General features: G+C 45.2%; 1 protein-coding gene across 1 annotated transcript in view; it reads left to right on the top strand.

Moving 5' to 3' along the window:
• The window catches only part of LOC140426815 (uncharacterized), a 171251-nt gene that overhangs the window by 51407 nt on the left and 98336 nt on the right, over nucleotides 1–21508 (top strand). The window contains exon 5 of the mRNA XM_072512024.1: nucleotides 440–547. Within this exon, the coding sequence (XP_072368125.1) occupies nucleotides 440–547 (108 nt within the window). The remainder of the gene's footprint in view (nucleotides 1–439; nucleotides 548–21508) is intronic.

Here is a 21508-nt window from a genome sequence, read left to right on the forward strand (position 1 = left end):
TATTGAGGGCAAACGTAATGATTTGGTGTAACTATTAAAAGTGCCTCCACAGATTTTGTGGCTATATTGTATACCTGATGCCATTGCTAGTTGAAAATGGCAGACAGCCCAGACATAATGACTTCCTTTTGTGTTATCAACATCTTTGTTTCTACCTTACCAAAGATTGCTCAATGAGATGAATATAGAGGGTACTTGACCCTGAAATTAATTTTGATGTGCTTTAAACGTTTGGAGTTAGGTGGGGGTTCTTCCATTCATCCACTGTAACTTCTTTTCACATTTTTCAACTGAAGTTGTGGAGGATGAGCAGGAGAACCTTTGCAGGAATTTTTTCCCTCTGTATTAAGCTAAACCCAAATGTAACTGACTTAAATGGTGGAGTGCATTTGTGTGACTGAACTTGGGAAAAGTGTATGATTTTTCTGTCCTCTTTTAGCACCTCGTGTCTTAACACGTACTTCAGCCGGGAGAGTGGTGCGGACAAGACTGCAAATTACTACACAACCACGATCACTGACGTTGCTGCATCTTCAACTGACAGGAGGTAAATTTGGCATTTTAGTCAGGTTGACAATGTAACATTGCTTTTCTATTCTAAAGTGAGATGCATCATTTATTTACCAATGGCATTCTGTCTAGCAATCTAAAGTAGAAATTAGTTAATTAATTCAAAATGTGTCCAATATGTGCAGGCACTTCAACCAGAAGCCAAGGGATATTCACCCACTGATGCTCATAATGTGACCTAGGGATCACATGAAATCCATTTCACTTATGACCCTCAACAGAGGTGTGGCTCCCTTTGGATTCTGGAGGCACTATTTGCTACCTTACGGTGAGATATTATTAGACTCAGGAATCAATTCTATTCCCATTCCCAATCTTCTTTCTAGTCAGAGTAAGTGAAGAGATGCAATTAGGAAGAGTAAGTATCTATTCTACAACAACGTTTTGTATAGCAACTTCAATGTAGTAAAATGCCCCCAAGCCACTTCACAGGCATGTTATCGGACAAAATTTAATGTTGAGCTTTAGGGAGGGTGGTTCAATTTCTTGGGTACTCTGGTCAAATTAACATACACTGAAAGGTTTGGTAAAATGGACAGTGACGTTGTACAGGCCAAAATGCTCCATTATTCAGTTCCTAGTCTTTGCTGAGATGGTGGTTTGCAGTCAGAGGGATGGGGGGGGGGGCGGGAGACAGAAGTTGACCTCATCACTTCACATCGTCTAGAGAGAGAATGATTCTTAATCACCATCCACTTGTCTACGAGAGTGGTGGGGAAGGAAGTTGAAATGTACAATAGGACTAGTCCCTTCCTCCTGGTGTTCCACCTCGCTCTTTCCTCCAAATGCGTCCACATTGAACAACCCGAGTGCTTGTCCTTTTCACACCAGAAACAGAACTGCACACAGGCAGCCCTGAACCGGTCAGCACATACTACCCTTACTTCCCTTGGCCAGCTCAATGTCCCTGTTCTTAATCATGTCACCACTGTACACGCATGTCTATTCAATCAGATTTCTGATCATGTCCGGTCTTCCTAGCATTGTAATGGAGGGCTGTTCCACTTCAGTGTCAGGATACAGTTTGCTGACTCTGCTGTATTACAGGAGCAGCTCACTATATTAGTTACGTATACCTGCTATCACCAAGCTTTCAAACAGATTAACGCTTTTGTGCAATGTTTGAGGAAATAGGGGTAAGAGCATGGACGGATTTGAAAATGGGGATGAGAATTTTCAAATCAAGGTTTTGCTCGACTGGAAGACAATGGAAATAAAAAAATAGCAGCGGGAGGAGGTCATATGGGATACGGTAACATAGTGTTTATGGTACTGGACTAGTAATCCAGAGGTCCAGATGAATGTCTAGAGGTGTGAGGTCAAATCCCACCATGGCAGTTGGAGAATTTGACACTAATTTAATAAAATCTGGATTTAAAAGGCTAGTTTCTGTAATGGTGAGCTTAAAACCTCACAACACTCTGAATGAATAAATTCTTGTTTGTCTCGATCCTAACTGACCAACACTTTATTCCGAGGTGACCCCGAGTTCCAGACTCTCTGAACATGGGAAACATCCTCTCAGCAACTACCCTATCAGGTGCTCTATGAGATTACTTTCCATTCTTCTGAACAATAGAGTATACAAGTTCATTCTTCGCAACCTCTCCTCATAGGTCAGCCCTCTCAACTCCAGGAATCAATCAACCCAAAACTGACCCCACGGAGAAATACCAAACTCTGGAGCAATCCAATTATCCTTCCTTGGAGACAGACTGTATGCGTTGCTCCAGTCTCACCAAAACTGTATAATTGCAGCAAAACTTCCTTATCTTTGTCTGCAAACTTCCTTGCCACAAAGGCTAACCTACAATTTACCTTCCTAATTATTTGCTGCATGTGCATGTTAACTTTGTGATTTGCAGCCTGTTGTGGGCCAGGGTTTAGAGAATCCCAAAGTGTATCTTGGAGTTCACCTGACCCACGACTTTTAACAGATTGTGGTATGGGGAACACACGGCCCACTCTACAGGTATGGTACAGCAGAAATGGACCAGTATTTTAAAAAACAAAACAATGTTTATTCTATGAACTCTCGTAAAGAATTTAAGCAATTCCTCCACAATCATTTTAGCTGTAATATTACGTACTGGAATGGCCTCTGGAAACCTAGTAGACACATCCATTATAGTCAAAAGATATTGATTCCCACTTATTTTCGGAAGCAGTCCTACGCAATCAATTAGGACCCTTGTAAAAGGTTCCTCAAATGCTGGAATGGGTAATAAGGGTGCTGGTTTTATCACTGCTTGAGGTTTCCCTATCACTTGACATGTGTGACATGATTGACAAAATGTAACTACATCTTTATGTAGTCCAGGCCAATAAAAATGTTTTTCGATTTTAGCTTGAGTTTTCCTTATTCCCAAATGACCTCTCACTGATACCTCATGTGCAACTCACAACACCTCCTTTCTATACCCTACCGGCAATACCACTTGATGAATGTCTGCCCACTTTTCATCCGCCTGCATATGTGAAGGTCTCCATTTCCTCATCAAGACATTACTTTTACGGTAATAACACTCTGGCATACACTCAGATTCCTCTTCCATATATGCTTTCTGATACATCCGTTTTATTTCTATATCATTTTGTTGTAACTCCGCCAATTTTCCTGAACTAAAAATATCCGCCTCATCCTCAACCTGTTCTTGTTCTTTTTCAACCATCTGATCAAAAATCGTTTCTGATAATTGCACTTCAACTTCATCTTCACTCTTCGATTTCTCCTCTTGTCTTAACCTGTGACTATGTGACCTTGTTATTAGACAATCCAGAAAAATCCCAGGATACTCGTCCTTCAACACTTCAGTTGTCTGATTTTCCACTGGCTTATCGACCACAGTAGGCATCACTCCCACCTGCGATCCAGCTATATCATTACCCAAGATAAACTGTATTCCTGGGCAAGATAGTTTCTCTATTACTCCAACTGTCACTTCACCACTCTTCACTGGACTTTCCAACCTTACCTTATATAATGGAACACTACTCCTCTCACCCTGAATTCCACATATTACCACCTTTTCTGGCAACGTTCTTCCCAAACTACATAACTCCTCATCTCTTACCATTAATGATTGACTAGCTCCCGTATCTCTTAAAATTGTGACTTCTTTACCTACTTCTCCTGATACACATGAGTAAACTTTACCCACACAAGTAAATTCTTTAAAGACATCTGGCACCTTCTTATCAATCACCTCTTGATCAGGCTGTACAATCTTTTGCACCTCCTTCGCTTCACTTTGGCTTTCCTTTACCACTTTAACAAACCCCACTGTCTTATCCTGTTTTACCACATCAGCCTTCCCAGTGCTTTTCTTCAACCACCAACACTGTGACTTTACAGGGCCTAGTTTATTACAGTGAAAACATTTGAAACTTTTCATTTCTTTTCCACCCTCCTGGATTTCTTTTTTAATCTGAGGTACACTCTCCTTATTATCTCCCATCAGATCGCCTCTCCTTTTACCATTTGAGTATTTCTCATGTCCCCAGTTTCTATCCCTCACAGGCTGAAACTGATGTCGGAAACCAAGCTTTGATTTATGAACTAATTCTTTATCATCTGCCATTTCTACTGCCAACCTCGTACTTTTAACCCTCTGCTCTTCCACATGAATTCTCACTACATCAGGAATTGAATTTTTAAACTCCTCCAAAAGTATAATTGCTCTGAGAACTTCATACGTTTGGTCTATTTTCAAAGCCCTTATCCACGTATCAAAATTACTCTGTTTGAGCCTTTCAAACCCCATGTATGTTTGACCAAATTCTTTCCTTAAATTTCTAAACGTTTGTCTGTAAGCTTCAGGCACTAGTTCATGTGCACCTGAGATGGATTTTTTCACCTCGTACGTCTCAGATACCTCCTCCGGTAGTGATGCAAACACTTCACTAGCTCTACCTACCAGCTTTGTTTGAATCAGTAATACCCACATGTCCTGTGGTCATTTCATTTGTTTAGCTACCTTCTCAAATGAAATGAAAAAGGCTTCTCCCTCCTTCTCGTCAAACCTTGGCAATGCTTGGACGTATTTAAATAGATCCCCACCAAACCTTCGACTTTGACGCTCTTTCTCACTATCCTCATCACTATCATCCAACTGTACGTTTCCCTTTACGTCTGCCAATTTTAACTGACTTATGTTTCATAGCCATTTTCTGAAATTTAAATTCTCTTTTACCCTTTCCTCTCTATCTCTTTCTTTTTGTTATGCTAGGGCTATTTCTTTGTTTCTTTCTTCTCTCTCCTTTTCTTTTTCTCTCATTTCATATTCAAGCTGCTTTAATTCTTTTTCATGTTCAAGTTGATTAATCTGCAACTGGATCTTTGCCATTTCGAATGAGTCAGACTGTATCTCCGGCAACTTTAAATGCTTAGCCACCGCCATAATTACCTCATCTTTTCGCATTTTGTCTGGGAATGTTAACTGCAATGTTTTTGCCAAATCCAAGAGTCTACTTTTAGTCTCTGTCCGTAAGGTACTGCATGTGACCGTCTCCACCCCCAAAAACCTCAGAGTCTCTGAAAGAGCCATTGTCCACAACAGACACCCTACTTAACTGAAATACCACACCTGAAAAACAACCACAATATGCTCACCCCTCACTGTCTTTAATTTCACTAAACCAATCCAAAAGATAGACTTTTATCCCTCTTGAGCCCCCAATTTGTTATGGGCCAGGGTATAGAGAATCCCAAAGTGTATCATGGAGTTCACCTGACCCACAACTTTTAATAGATTGTGGTATGGGGAGCACACGGCTCACTCTACAGGTATGGTACAGCAGAAATGGACGAGTATTTTTTAAAACAAAACAATATTTATTCAATGAACTCAGGTTAACCTTTTTAAAACAAACCGTGAATATCTTAGCAACCAGTAAATCAAATACACACCCCAAAGAATACAACACTAAGTAACCTGTATGCTGTTCTTTTTACACCCAAAAGACTTAACAAACCTTCAAACAGGAGCACATTAGGTTTACATTTAATACTGAGACCTTTTTACAATTCTGAGTTCACCAAATGATCCATAGATAGTCTTTGGATGGCAGAGATCAACAGCAGTGCAGCTCACTGAAAAACACAGACACACCCAAGCTTTCTCAAACTGAAACTAAAAAGCAGAAGTAGAGCTCAGCTCCACCCACACTCTGACATCACTCCAGTAACATGAGCAGCTCCATTTCTTAAAGGTACATTTCTTAAACACTCATTTCTTAAAGGGTACTGTCACATGACAGTCCAAGTACACGCAATTCCTGCACATACCAACATTCACTAATCACTCATTTTGGAGGGGGGGGCAATCTACTTTCTATTTTTTCTGTCAAAGTGGATAATTTGACACCTCCTCACATTGCACTCCATCTGCCACCTTCATACTCCATCACTTAGCCAATCTATGTCATAATATTCCCTCTTTATGTACTCCTCGAAGCTTACTTTTCCACCTAGCTTTGTATTGTCAGAAAACTTTGACCTATAACTCTCAGATCTTTCATCTTAAGTCATTGATATAGGTTACAAATAGTTGAGGGCCAATTATCAATCATTGTGATGTGACACAAGGTAGACCTGTCACAAAAAATAATTCATCTATTCCTACTTTGATTTCTGTCTGTTAATCAATCCTCTGTCTATGCTGATATATTTCTCTTAATTCTTAGTGTTTAACAACCTGTGTCTGGCATCTTATAAATGCCTCTGAGAGACCAAATGCAACATGAATATTGATGTTAAGTTCTGATGGTGTCTCTGTAATAAGAACTAAAAAGCAAGTTTGACTTCAACTCTCAATTTTATTGTGTTCTACTATCACTTCTCCAATTCCACAGTGCCACCTGTATCTCTGTATGTTTTTCTACCTGTCCGTCTACCTGTCCGTCTACCTATGCTGTCTTATCTAAATGAAATGAATGAATGAAAATCGCTTATTATCACAAGTAGGCTTGAAATTAAGTTACTGTGAAAAGCCCCTAGTCGCCACATTCCGGCGCCTGTTCGGGGAGGCTGATACGGGACATCTATGCTGTCTATCTATGCTGTCTATTTATGCACTCTATCAAACAATTAAAGCTCCAATTATAACTTAAGCACTGGGGAATATTAACTAATTCCTAACAGATTCCCCCCCTTAAAGAAGAAAATCTTTAAGTTTGATGTAAAATTTACATAATACAAATGTATATATTTTCTTTTCGAAAATAAATGCACCCTACTTCCCCTTAATTTTTTAAAATCCACCCTAACATTCCCTTCCTTCTAGGAAAGGATGCCCCTCTTTAACAATTTCTGATAATTTCTTCAAGCTAGCCCCTATTTGCATCAGTCAGATAATTGGCAACTGCTATCAACCCACTTCACCTAGTCGATCTCCCTGTTATCAAGCATTTGTTTTTTGTTTGTTATATTAATTTGTCGTCTTTTCATTGCCACTTTTCATATAGTGGACATTCTCTCAAAGGGATGTATTGTCTATGTGACATTCTGGAGGTAGTATTCCCGGATACCCTGTTCCATTTAAAATTTCAGTCAGGAACCCGGATATAAAAAGTGCCATATCTACTGCCTCCACTAGGGCAAGTGTTTCCGCTGCCAGTGTAGTTTTTAATCACTCTTCGTATCTTTTTAGTTTCCCATGCCAAAGGGCAACATTTACCTTTCTTCCCCAGAAGAAAAATTTTAAATGCTTCCGCACTCGCCACCACAACTATTAGCATAAAATGTGCCACCATAAACAATCAGTTTCAGTTGTCTCATATCACCTAAAAATGGGATTTTCAAAACACAATTCTCCAATTTTAATTTTGCCAATATTTTGTTTACTTGAACAATTTCTTCAACTTTGGGACTGTTCATTTTAGTTCTTAGTTCTAAAACATCAAAACTGGCAACCGGTCTTGTTTGTCTAGCTAACCAATTCAGCTGCCCAATTAAACTTTGGGATTCCTCTTTTTCCATTCCAGAAGCTACTCTATCCTTTTGTGAGGCCTTACCAAGGATATTTGCTACTGGGTTAATATTCTCCAAGGCTGCTCATGTAGAGTGACATGCAACTCACTCTACCCGATTTCTAACCCAATGTATTTGAATGCACCAGAGGCCTGACTTCCAATCTTGAATTCCATTCTCAGCCCGTTAATAACAGTATTTTCAAATTCGAAACTACCACCCCACAAAAAATCATGCATATGCATCATGAAGATGCTCAAAGGTTTCCCAACGTGGTGCCAATAAAACATTGCAGGATCTGCTTTCAACTGAAGACAGCCCAACTTTAACACAACCAACCTCACTGAGAAATACCAAACTCTGGAGGTGTCATTCAATCCATATACATATTTACTTAACTTCCAGAGTATCTTTTCTGTGTTTTGCATCTCTTTCGGAGGACAAAGAAAAAATTCTCTTTGAAGCTGATGTCCCTGTAATAATGCAGCTTTTAAATCTATCGACTTGCATTTGCAGCTAACAGAGCCAAGAAGATCTTCAAATTAGCTTTTCTTGCCATCGGTGAATGTACCCTTATATCTTGGTCACCATGGTTTTCTTCAAAAACCCGTGCCTCCAGCCTAACCTTGGCCTTATAAGTTGCATCAGGAAGCACCTTTTCTATGCATATCCATCTGTGAGATAGAACTCATTGTCCCCTGTCTGGGACCTCCGTGGACACCCAAAATTCTTTCCAACTTTGAAGTTCTTGCTGTTTTGCTAAATTATCGTTAATTTGTTGGAAGCCACTAAGACCTCTCAGTTATATGGGCTTCTGCTCCTTGTATCATTCTTAGCCTGTACCATATTTCTTGTCATTGTTAAGTTGCATCCTCCATCCTGTCTTGTATCTCAGTTCGGGAGACTGCTAATGCTTGATCTGCCCTCCTATTATGAGATGTTTTTTCAACAGTTCTTGATCTCTTCCTATGAGTATGTTCACTGTCAGACTTACTGTCCAAACTGACACTGCGTTTCTGTGCTCTCCACTTTTGTACTTCCTGTTTCTAATCCATGGGCCTAACCTCGCCATTATCTTGTACATTCAATCAGTTTTTTATGTTTTCTGGTGACCTCCCCAGCTCTATCAATGATAGTTGCATCCTTCCACTGACTGGCCCCTTCTGGCAAATATGTCACTTTAGTGCCAACCATTGGGACAGTTAGCCTCATGATGCCTCGGTGCATCATGTGCCTCTTCAGACACCCTGCCAATTTCCGCGATCTGGTTCTCTTACGTCTGTAACATATGTACATGAGAAGTACCTGGTTACTCAGCACTTTCAATTATTTTTAAAGTAAATTTAGAGAATCCAGTTATTTTTTTCCAATTAGGGGGCAATTTAACAAGGCCAATCCACCTAACCTGCACATTGTTTTAGGTTGTGGGGATGAGACCTACGCAAACACTGGGAGAGCATAAGAACTAGGAGCAGGAGTAGGCCATATGGCCCCTCGAGCCTGCTCCGCCATTCAATGAGATCATGGCTGATCTTTTGTGGACTTAGCTCCACTTTCCGGCCCGAAAACCATAACCTTCATTCTCTTTATTCTTCAAAAAACTATCGATCTTTATCTTAAAAACATTTAATGAAGGAGCCTCAACTGCTTCACTGGGCAAGGAATTCCATAGATTCACAACCCTTTGGGTGAAGAAGTTCTTCCTAAACTCCGTCCTAAATCTACTTCCCCTTATTATGAGGCTATGCCTCCTAGTTCTGCTTTCACCCGCCAGTGGAAACAACCTGCCCGCATCTATCCTATCTATTCCCTTCATAATTTTATATGTTTCTATAAGATCCTCCCTCATTCTTCTAAATTCCAACGAGTACAGTCCCAGTCTACTCAACCTCTCCTCATAATCCAACCCCTTCAGCTCTAGGATTAACCTAGTGAATCTCCTCTGCACACCCTCCAGCGCCAGTACGTCCTTTCTCAGGTAAGGAGACCAAAATTGAACACAATACTCCAGGTGTGGCCTCACTAACACCTTATACAATTGCAGCATAACCTCCCTAGTCTTAAACTCCATCCCTCTAGCAATGAAGGACAAAATTCCATTTGCCTTCTTAATCACCTGTTGCACCTGTAAACCAACTTTTTGCGACTCATGCACCAGCACACCCAGGTCTCTCTGCACAGCAGCATGTTTTAATATTTTATCATTTAAATAATAATCCCTTTTGCTGTTATTCCTACCAAAGTGGATAACCTCACATTTGTCAACATTGTATTCCATCTGCCAGACCCTAGCCCATTCACTTAACCTATCCAAATCCCTCTGCAGACTTCCAGTATCCTCTGCACATTTTGCTTCACCACTCATCTTAGTGTTGTCTGCAAACTTGGACACATTGCCCTTGGTCCCCAACTCCAAACCATCTATGTAAATTGTGAACAATTGTGGGCCCAACACTGATCCCTGAGGGACACCACTAGCTACTGATTGCCAACCAGAGAAACACCCATTAATCCCCACTCTTTTCTTTCTATTAATTAACCAATCCTCTATCCATGCTACTACTTTACACTTAATGCCATGCATCTTTATCTTATGCAGCAACCTTTTGTGTGGCACCTTGTCAAAGGCTTTCTGGAAATCCAGATATACCACATCCATTGGCTCCCCGTTATCTACCGCACTGGTAATGTCCTCAAAAAATTCCACTAAATTAGTTTGGCACGACCTGCCCTTTATGAACCCATGCTGCATCTGCCCAATGGGACAATTTCCATCCAGATGTATCGCTATTTCTTCCTTGATGATAGATTCCAGCATCTTCCCTACTACCGAAGTTAAGCTCACTGGCCTATAATTACCCGCTTTCTGCCTACCTCCTTTTTTAAACAGTGGTGTCATGTTTGCTAATTTCCAATCCACCGGGACCACCCCAGAGTCTAGTAAATTTTGGTAAATTATCACTAGTGCATTTGCAATTTCCCTAGCCATCTCTTTTAGCACTCTGGGATGCATTCCATCAGGGCCAGGAGACTTGTCCACCTTTACCCCCATTAGCTTGCCCATCACTACCTCCTTAGTGATAACAATCGTCTCAAGGTCCTCACCTGTCATAGCCTCATTTCTATCAGTAACTGGCCTGTTATTTGTGTCTTCCACTGTGAAGCATGACCCAAAAAGCCTGTTCAGTTCCTCAGCCATTTCCTCATCTCCCATTATTAAATCTCCCTTCTCATCCTCTAAAGGACCAATATTTACCTTAGCCACTCTTTTTTGTTTTATATATTTGTAGAAACCTTTACTTTCTGTTTTTATATTCTGAGCAAGTTTACTCTCGTAATCTATCTTACTCTTCTTTATAGCTTTTTTAGTAGCTTTCTGTTGCCCCCAAAAGATTTCCCAGTCCTCTAGTCTCCCACTAATCTTTGCCACTTTGTATGCTTTTTCCTTCAATTTGATACTCTCCCTTATTTCCTTCGATATCCACGATTTTCCCTCTTTCTACGGTCCTTCCTTTTTGTTGGTATAAACCTTTGCTGGGCACTGTGGAAAATCACTTGGTAGGTTCTCCACTGTTCCTCAACTGTTTCACCATAAAGTCTTTGCTCCCAGTCTACCTTAGCTAGTTCTTCTCTCATCCCATTGTAATCTCCTTTGTTAAAGCACAAAACACTAGTGTTTGATTTTACCTTCTCACCCTCCATCTATATTTGAAATTCCACCATATTGTGATTGCTCCTTCCGAGAGGATCCCTAACTATGAGATCATTAATCAATCCTGTCTCATTACACAGGACCAGATCTAGGACCGCTTGTTCCCTCGTCGGTTCCATTACATACTGTTCTAGGAAACTATCGCGGATACATTCTATAAACTCCTCAAGGCTGCCTTGACCGACCTAGTTAAACCAATCGACATTAGATTAAAATCCCCCATGATAACTGCTGTACCATTTCTACATGCATCAGTTATTTCTTTGTTTATTGCCTGCCCCACCATAATGTTACTATTTGGTGGCCTATAGACTACTCCTATCAGTGACTTTTTCACTGTACTATTCCTGATTTCCACCCAAATGGATTCAACCTTATCCTCCATAGCACCGATGTCATCCCTTACTATTGCCCAGATGTCATCCTTAAATAACAGAGCTACACCACCTCCTTTACCATCCACTCTGTCCTTCCGAATAGTTTGATACCCTCGGATTTTAACTCCCAGTCGTGACCATCCCTTAACCATGTTTCAGTAATGGCCACTAAATCATAGTCATTCACGATGATTTGCGCCATCAACTCATTTACCTTATTCCGAATACTACGAGCATTCAGGTACAGTACACTTATGTTGGCTTTTATACCTCTGTTTTGAATCTTAACACCTCGATCAGTAACCTCTCCTAAGTTATATTTCCTCATAACGTTTCTCCTAATTTTCCTTGTCGTTGAACCCATAGCTTCATGTCACAACCTGCTGCGTCGCTTACCATTTATGTTTTTACTTCCCGTTTTATTCCTTTTAGTATTACTGGGCCTATTCACTGAACTCCCCTCAGTCACTGTACCTTGTACCGTCGCCCTTTTTGATTTTTGACTATGGCTTCTCTGCCTTGCACTTTCCCCCTTACTGCCTTTTGTTTCTGTCCCTGTTTTACTACCTTCCGACTTCCTTCATCGGTTCCCATCCCCCTGCCATATTAGTTTAAACCCTCCCCAACAGCTCGAGCAAACACCCCCCCTAGGACATTGGTTCCAGTCCTGCCCAGGTGCAGACCGTCCGGTTTGTACTGTTCCCACCTCCCCCAGAACCAGTTCCAATGCGCCAGGAATTTGAAGCCCTCCCTCTTGCACCATCTCTCGAGCCACGCATTCATCCTCTCGATCTTGACATTCCTACTCTGATGAGCTCGTGGCTTTGGTAGCAATCCTGAGATTACTACCTTTGAGGTCCTACTTTTTAGTTTAACTCCTAACTCCCTGAATTCAGCTTGTGGGACCTCGTCCCGTTTTTTAACCTATATCATTGGTGCCTATGTGCACCACGACAGTTGGCTGTTCAACCCCCCCCCCTCCCCCCCCCAAGAATGTCCTGCAGCCGCTCCGAGACATCCTTGACCCTTGCACCAGGGAGGCAACATGCCATCTTGGAGTCTCGATTGCGTCCGCAGAACCGCCTGTCTATTCTCCTTACAATTGACAATTGAGTCCCCTATCACTAAGCCCTGCCATTCTTCTTCCTGCCCTGCTGCGCAGCAGAGCCAGCCACGATGCCATGAACCATGAGCCATCTCCCTCAACAGTATCCAAAGCGGTATATCTGTTTTGCAGGGAGATGACCGCAGGGGACACCTGCACTGCCTTCCTACTCTTGCTCTGTCTTTTGTTCACCCATTTTCTATCTCCCTCAGTAACTTTCACCTGCGGTGTGACCAACTCGCTAAACGTGCTATCCACAACGTCCTCAGCATCGCGGAAGGTCCAAAGTGAGTCCATCCACAGCTCCAGAGCCGTCAAGCGGTCTAACAGGAGCTGCAACTGGACACACGTCTTGCACGTGAAGGAGCCAGGGACAGTGGACGTGTCCCTGAGCTCCCACATCGCACACGAGGAACATGACATGGGTCTGGGATCTCCTACCTTATCTTAAACCTTAGGTTAACTTATACAACTACAATTCCAAAAAACGAAAGAAAAAATAAATAAATAAAGTAGACAATGAAAAGAAAAACTACTTACAAGTCACTTACCAGGGTTAAAAAGCACCTACTCCCCACCCAGCTTCAAATTCCCACCTAGCTTCAAATTCTCAAACTCACTCTTTGTTGCCTTACTCTGGCTGTGTCTTCTCTGGCTCACTGGGAGAACTCCACTGGGAGAATGTACAAACTCCACACAGACAGTGACCGGGGCTGGGATTAAACCCGGGTCCTTGGCACCGTCGGGCAGCAATGCTAACCACTGCGCCATCGTGCCGCCACTCAGCGCTTTCAGTAACCCCTTTTGAATCTTCAAACTTGTAATCGGTGCCCACTAATCTTGACGAGTGTACCCGAAGGCTGGTTTCCATGCTACAAAATTACTTTTTTTTACCAGCTGTACCTATAACCTTGCCTGGAATTTTCTGCCGTTAGATCCATCTCTTTTTTTGTATGTCATGTCTCCCTGTTTGAAAATAGTTTCCGATAGCCGTACATTGTGCCCCAAAGCTCTCTGAATTCTTTGAAACTTCTGCTGTCAGGAATGCTGTACTTCCCATGTGCAGTGCACTCAAATGCTCAGAAAAGGAAAATCTAATCGTAGTCCCCTCCCAAGTTGGAGGATGATAATTCATGAGTAAAGGAATTTGGGGATTTCTGTAAAAAAAACCTGACATGGACTGCAGCCCCCTACCATCTGTAATGAATTATTTGTATGAACTGCCCATGCTAAAACCACCCAAAGTTAATTTACAATTTGGCCTATCTGCCAAAATTTTACGAAGCATTTCATCTATCACAGAATGATTTCTCGTGTTACTAAATGGACTTTCTGAAGCTGTATTCACAACTATTATGTTCATGTTCTCACACATCCCGAAATTCATCAGCGGCCAATTTCCCCCCACCCCCCCATTATCCTGTGGCCCCAGTCCACTCCCTATCCATTTTTCCACAATTACTTTCTTTACTACGTATATTCGTCGACTGACTAAACTTAGTTGTCATGTCTACAAAGTGTAAAATGAAAATGTTCTTTTCTTTATCCCACACGTTAGCCACAAATTCATAAAAATTTCCTGCTAAGAGTATACTCGCTATGAGTCGCAATGGTTTCTTCTGTATTTCTGACTATAGTTTTCTATATTTTGGCATGGTAGCACAGTGGTTGGCACTGTTGCTTCACAGCGCCGGGATCCCAGGTTCAGTTCCTTCTTAGGCCACGGTCTGTGCGGAGTCTGCACGTTCTCCCCGTATCTGCATAGGCTTCCTCCGGGTGCTCCAGTTCCCTCGCACGAAGTCCCGAAAGACGCGCTTGTTAGGTGAATTGGACATTCTGAATTCTCCCTCTGTGTACCCGAACAGGTGACGAGGGGATTTTCACAGTAAATTCATTGCAGTGTTAATGTAAGCCTACATCTGACAATATTAAAGATTATTATTATTACAAAAATCCCATCTACTGCATATCTGTTCTATAAGTTTTGTATTTCTTCATCTCTTATACCCACATCCCTGAGCAAAATATTTTAATCTTTGGGAAGATGGATGGGCAAATTGCTGATGCGAATTCTTTTTTGAAAATGATTTTATTGCTGTTTTTCATTTTGTCCACTTGTACAATAAACAAGGGTATGTGCATTGGGTACAATATCCAAGACATTTCCATTTGTATCGGTCACCCTTCAACCGCCCCCGCCCGCTGCCCCCACTTTTTGTTGCTTTAAGATATTTCCTTAGGTCTTGTATCATTGTGGAGTTTGCACATTCTCCCTGTGTCTGCGTAGGTTTCACCCCCACAATCACAAGATGTGCAGGTTAGGTGGATTGGCCACGCTAAATTGCCCCTTAATTGGAAAAAATAAATAATTGGGTACTCTAAATTTATTTTTAAAAAGGTCTTGTACCATTCAGTGGGCGATTGTCAGCTATTTACATATATGCAGTTGTTTCCCCCTCGCCTCCCCCTCCCCCCTTTGTCGATTGTCTCCCCCACCCGCCACATCCTGTTTTTGGTGTTTCTTTGGGGGTTCTGTTCTTTGTGGCCTTGCTTTAGGCACCCGGATATACGTTTCAACCATTCTCCAGCTTCCTCCTTCTCTCTCCCTGGCCTCTCCCATACCCCGCCCTCCCCCCTCCTTGCCTGTTCCCTGCTGTCTCATTGTCTCCTTCACCTGCGCCTCTATTTTGGCCTGAACATCGTCTCTCATCTCCTTCAGTTCCCTGGTGAGGAATGTCTTCCATCCATCACCTGGTGCCAGGGGGAGTAGGGGACTCGTTTTTCCCGTCACCTGCCTCCTTGTCTCGGGAGTGGGCCCCTCACATTGTGGGTCCACTGACCCGCTTGCTTGCTGCCCCTGTCCCTTGCCGCAGTTTTTAGTGTCTCTGCGTCATCTTGAACTGATGCTTCCTGGCATCCTTGCTGTATTTCTTGTTGTTAAAGGTGAGGGAATGTTTTAGTCCGAATATTTTGGGCTAAATGTTGCTAAAAGTGCCTATTATTCTGTCTTTCGGAGGAGAGCCACCTGATGTGTGACTGCTCAGCACATCCCTGTCACCGGAAGTTCTGCTGGTGCAACTTTAACGCAATCAACTTTTTGTTTTCTAAATTCCTGTTCTCTGATGCTAACAGTACTTTCTTAATTTCTTTACAAGAAAAATTAGGATTCATTAACAGGGTACATTAGTGTCCAGATTGTGTAAATTACATGCTCACAGTTTTTCCAAATGCAAGTTTCATACACGTTTTTTCTTCGATGGTCAGCTCAATAATAAAGGTATTCATTGGATACAAGATCTGTGCCAATAAATTGATTCCTTCTGCCGATTTTACAAGGAATCACTACTCTTTTCAGCGAGTTTTAAGGGTATTATCATCCCCAAATCTGAAACCCGTAGAACTTCCAAATTCTTTAACCTCGTTCTGATCTTTGTCACTTAAGACTCAAGTTAACATTTCAACCAGTCCGTTCCACATACTGTCGATGTACATCCACTGACTAATTCAGTACAATTGACTGACTCTGTGACCAGAACTGCACTGAAACTTCTCATTGCTAAGACAATGCCTTCTCTTTGGTCAGTATCTTCCTCTTCTTCTTCAGAGTCTTTTGTTTCGTGTTTGGTTTCTAACACTCTATTATATCACTTTGGACAGCTTTTTTAAAAAAAAAATGTTTATTAAGATTTTTTAAAGAAAATTTTCAGCCTTACAAACAGCCCCCCCCCCCGCAACAAAAAAAAAGAAAGCTCGCATAGCAAGACATGAATATGGCAAATCAATATGATACAGAACTTTGTACATTGGATTCCTCCCGTACATGTCAGTTTTCCGGATCATTCATGTGTTTTCTTGCTCAAATGCCCCCCAGATAAACCCCCTTTCTCCCTCCCTCCTCTTCCGCCCCCCCCCCCCCCCCCCCAGGGTTGCTGTTGCTGCTGACCGACCTTCATCTAATGCTCCGCGAGATAGTCTAGGAACGGTTGCCACCGCCTGTAGAACCCCTGCGCAGACCCTCTCAAGGCATACTTTATCCTCTCCAACTTGATAAACCCAGCCATATCATTTATCCAGGCCTCTGCGCTGGGGGGCTTCGCCTCTTTCCACATTAACAAGATCCTTCGCCGGGCGACTAGGGACGCAAAGGCCAGAATGCCGGCCTCTTTCGCCTCCTGCACGCTCGGCTCGTCCACTACTCCAAATAGTGCTAGCCCCCAGCTTGGCTTGACCCGTACTTTCACCACCTTAGATACTGTTCCCGCAACTCCCCTCCAGTGCCGGGCATGACCAAAACATATGGACATGGTTCGCCGGACTTCCTGAGCACCTCCCACATCTGTCCTCCATCCCAAAGAACCTAGTCAGCCTCGCCCCAATCACATGCGCTCTGTGAACTACCTTAAACTGTATCAGGCTAAGCCTGGCACACGAGGAAAAGGAATTAACCCTACTTAGGGCATCAGCCCACAGCCCCTCCTCAATCTCCTCCCGCAGCTCCTCTTCCCATTTACCTTTCAGCTCCTCTACCAAAGCCTCCCCCTCTTATATCGCCGACACCTTGCCCTCTCCGACCCATACTCCCGAAATCACCCTGTCTTGAATCCCCTGTGCCGGGAGCAGCGGGAATTCCCTCACCTGCCGCCTCACAAACGCCCTCACTTGCATGTACCTGAAGGCATTTCCCTGGGGTAGTCCAAATTTCTCCTCCAGCGCCCCTAAGCTCGCGAATGTCCCATCGATGAACAGGTTCCTCCATTCTTCTAATCCCTGCCCGATGCCAGCTCTGAAACCCCCCGTCCATCCTTCCTGGGATAAACCGATGGTTATCCCTGATCGGGGACCACACCGAGGCTCCCATCGCGCCCCTATGTCATCTCCACTACCCCCAGATATTTAGCGTTGCCGCCACCACCGGGCTCGTGGTGTACCTTGTCGGCGAGAGCGGCAGCGGTGCCGTCACCAGTGCCCCCAGGCTCATTCCTTTGTAGGACGCCATCTCCAGCCTCTTCCACGCCGCCCCCTCTCCCTCCATCACCCACTTACGGACCATCGCCACGTTGGCTGCCCAGTAGTAGCCACCCAAATTCGGCAACGCCAGCCCTCCTCTATCCCTGCTACGCTCCAGGAACCCCCTCCTTACCCTCGGGGTCTTGCTCGCCCACACAAATCCCATAATGCTCCTGCTTACCCTCTTAAAGAAGGCCTTTGTAATCACAATTGGGAGGCATTGGGATACAAAAAGAAACCTCGGGAGGACCACCATTTTTATCGACTGTACCCTGCCCGCCAGCGAGAGTGGTAACATGTCCCACCTTTTAAAATCCTCCTCCATCTGTTCCACCAGCCGCGTCAAATTAAGATAGTGCAGTGCCTCCTAGCTACCTGAATCCCCAAGTATCGAAAGCTCCTTACCACCCTCCTCAGCGGTAGGTCGTCTATCCCTCTTTCCTGGTCCCCCGGATGGATCACAAAGAGCTCACTCTTTCCCACATTGAGCTTATAGCCCAAGAAGTCTCCAAACTCCCTTAGGATCTGCATGACCTCAACCATCCCCTCCACTGGATCCGCCACATACAGCAACAGGTCGTCTGCGTACAGCGACACTCGATGTTCCTCTCCCCCTCGGACCACCCCCTTCCATTTCCCCGACTCCCTTAACGCCATGGCCAAACGTTCAATTGCTAATGCAAACAGCAGAGGGGACAGGGGGCACCCCTGCCTCGTCCCTCGATACAGCCGGAAATACTCCGACCTCTGCCGGTTCGTGACCACACTCTCCACCGGGGCTCTATACGGGAGCTTAACCCAACTAATAAACCCTCCCCCGAACCCAAACCTCCTCAACACTTCCCAGAGATACTCCCACTCTACTCGGTCAAAGGCCTCCGCGTCCATGGCTGCCACTATCTCCGCCTCTCCCTCCACCGATGGCATCATTATCACATTGCCTTCGCACATTGGTGTTTAGCTGCCTACCCTTTACGAATCCCGTCTGGTCCTCGTGAATCACCACCGGGACACAGTCCTCAATCCTCGTAGCCAACATTTTTGCCAGCAATTTAGCATCTACGTTGAGGAGCGAGATCGGTCTACACGACCCGCATTGCAGTGGGTCCTTATCCCGCTTCAAGATCAAAGAGATCGTCGCCTCCGACATTGTCGGGGGCAGGGTCTCCCCCTCCCTTGCTTCATTGAAGGTCCTCACCAGCAACGGGGCTAACAGGTCTACATACTTCCTATAAAACACCACCGGGAACCCATCTGGCCCCAGGGCCTTGCCTGCCTGCATGCTCCCCAGTCCTTTAACCAGCTCCTCCACCCCAATTGGGGCCCCCAAACCAGCCACCTCCTGCTCCTCCACCCTCGGGAACCTCAGTTGGTCCAGGAATCGTTGCATCCCCTCTTTTCCCCCTGGGGGCTGGGACCTATACAGCTCCTCGTAAAAGGCCTTGAATGCCTCATTCACTTTCACCGCACTCCGCACCGTAGTTCCCCTGCCATCCTTGACTCCACCTATTTCCCTCGCTGCCATCCTCTTACAGAGCTGATGTGCCAGCATCCGACTCGCCTTCTCCCCATATTCATACACTCCACTGTGCCTCTGCCTTCCCTGTGGTCAACAGGTTGAACTCCGTCTGGAGACTTTGTCGCTCCCTAAGTAGTCCCTCATCAGGTGCCTCTGCATATCTCCTGTCCACACTTAAAATCTCCCCCACTAACCTCTCCCTTTCCCTGCCCTCTCTCTTCACCCTATGAGCCCTGATGGAGATTAACTCTCCCCTGACCACCGCCTTCAGCGCCTCCCATACTACTCCCACCTGCACCTCCCCATTGTCGTTGGCCTCCAGGTACCTTTCGATGCACCCCCGCACCCTCCCACACACTTCCTCGTCTGCCAGCAGTCCCACATCTAACCGCCACAACGGCCGTTGGTCCCTCTCCTCCCCCAGCTCTAACTCCACCCAATGCGGGGCGTGGTCTGAAATGGCTATGGCCGAATACTCCGTTCCCTCCACTTTCGGGATCAATGCCCTGCCCAGAACAACAAAGTCTATCCGGGTGTAGGCCTTATGTACATGGGAGAAAAAAGAAAATTCTCTGGCCAAAGGCTTGGCAAATCTCCACGGATCTACTCCCCCCATCTGATCCATAAACCACCTGAGCACCTTGGCTGCAGCCGGCCTCTTCCCCGTCCTAGATCTGGAACGATCTAATGCTATGTCCAACGCCATGCTAAAATCCCCACCCATTATCAAGCTCCCTAACTCCAAGTCTGGAATACGCCCCAACATCAGTTTCATGAATCCAGCATCGTCCCAGTTCGGGGCGTATACATTTACCAATACCACCTCCGTCCCCTGCAACCTCCCGCTCACCATCACGTATCGGCCTCCATTGTCCGGCACTATATTCTTGGCCTCAAACGACACCCGCCTCCCCACCAGTATTGCCACCCCTCTATTCTTCGCAACCAGCCCCGAATGGAACACCTGTCCTACCCATCCCTTCCTTAACCTGACCTGATCTGCCACCTTCAGATGTGTCTCCTGAAGCATGACCACGTCTGCCTTCAGTCCCTTTAGGTGCGCGAACACTCAGGCCCTCTTGACCGGCCCATTTAGGCCTCTCACATTCCACGTGATCAGCCGGATTGGGGGGCTACCCCCCCAAAAAAATCTCCTATCTTAGGCCATTCCCGTGCCCGCGCCTCCCGCACCCTCCAGTCCCCCAGACGGGGAACCCCAGACCCGACCACCTCTTCCATCTTCAGTTCCCCCGGCCAGTGCAGCAGCAACCCTCTTGTCCCCCCCCTCTCCCCCCTCCCCCCGCTAGATCCACATCTAGCTCTTTTGCTCCCCCCATACTACTTCCGTGAGTCAGCTGACTTCTGCTGACCCCGGCTTCCCCCGCCTTCCCGTTGATCTCCCCGTGTGGGGGTCTCTCCTCCTTACCTTCCTCCACCTCCATCTCCTCCCCCCCCCCCCCCCCCCCCCCCCCCCCCCCCAGCGTGGGAAAAAGCCCGTGCTTTCCTGAACCAGCCCCGCCCCCTGTGGCGCAGCTCCTGTTGCGGCCTTTATCCCAGTTCCCCCAGCCCCGAGTCTCACCTCCCTCCAGCACCGACGCCCACATTCCCCATTATCTCGTCAACAGAAAAAAAAGAATTTTAACCAGAACTCTACCCACATCCCCATCCATCATCCCACCCATAAAGCATTCTTTCCCCATATTTACAACCCCGTATACAGCCAACATCCCCTCCACAACCACAGCCCGTCAGTTTGAGTCCAATTTTTCCGTTTGAATAAAGGTCCAAGCCTCTTCTGGAGTTTCAAAATAATGGTGTCGGTCCTGATAAATGACCCACAGTCGCGCAGGCTGCAGCATGCCGAACCTGACACTTTTTTTGTGCAGCTCCGCCTTGGCCCGGTTGAAGCCAGCTCTCCTCTTTGCCACCTCCGCACTCTAATCCTGGTAGACTCGGATCACCACATTCTCCCATCTACTGCTCCGCACCTTCTTGGCCCATCTCAAAACACTTTCTTTGTCCGCGAAGCGATGGAACCTTGCCACTATCGCCCTTGGCGGCTCATCAGCCTTGGGCCTCCTCGCCAGGACGCGGTGAGCCCCTTCCAGCTCCAGGGGGCTCGGAGAGGCCTCCGCACCCATCAGCGAATGGAGCATCGTACTCGCGTATGCCCCAGCATCAGCTCCCTCCACTCCTTCGGGGAGACCCAGAATCCGGAGATTCTTCCTCCTCGACTTGTTCTCCAGGA

This window comes from Scyliorhinus torazame, chromosome 7, assembly GCF_047496885.1.
Source record: "Scyliorhinus torazame isolate Kashiwa2021f chromosome 7, sScyTor2.1, whole genome shotgun sequence".
Lineage (NCBI taxonomy): Eukaryota > Metazoa > Chordata > Chondrichthyes > Carcharhiniformes > Scyliorhinidae > Scyliorhinus > Scyliorhinus torazame.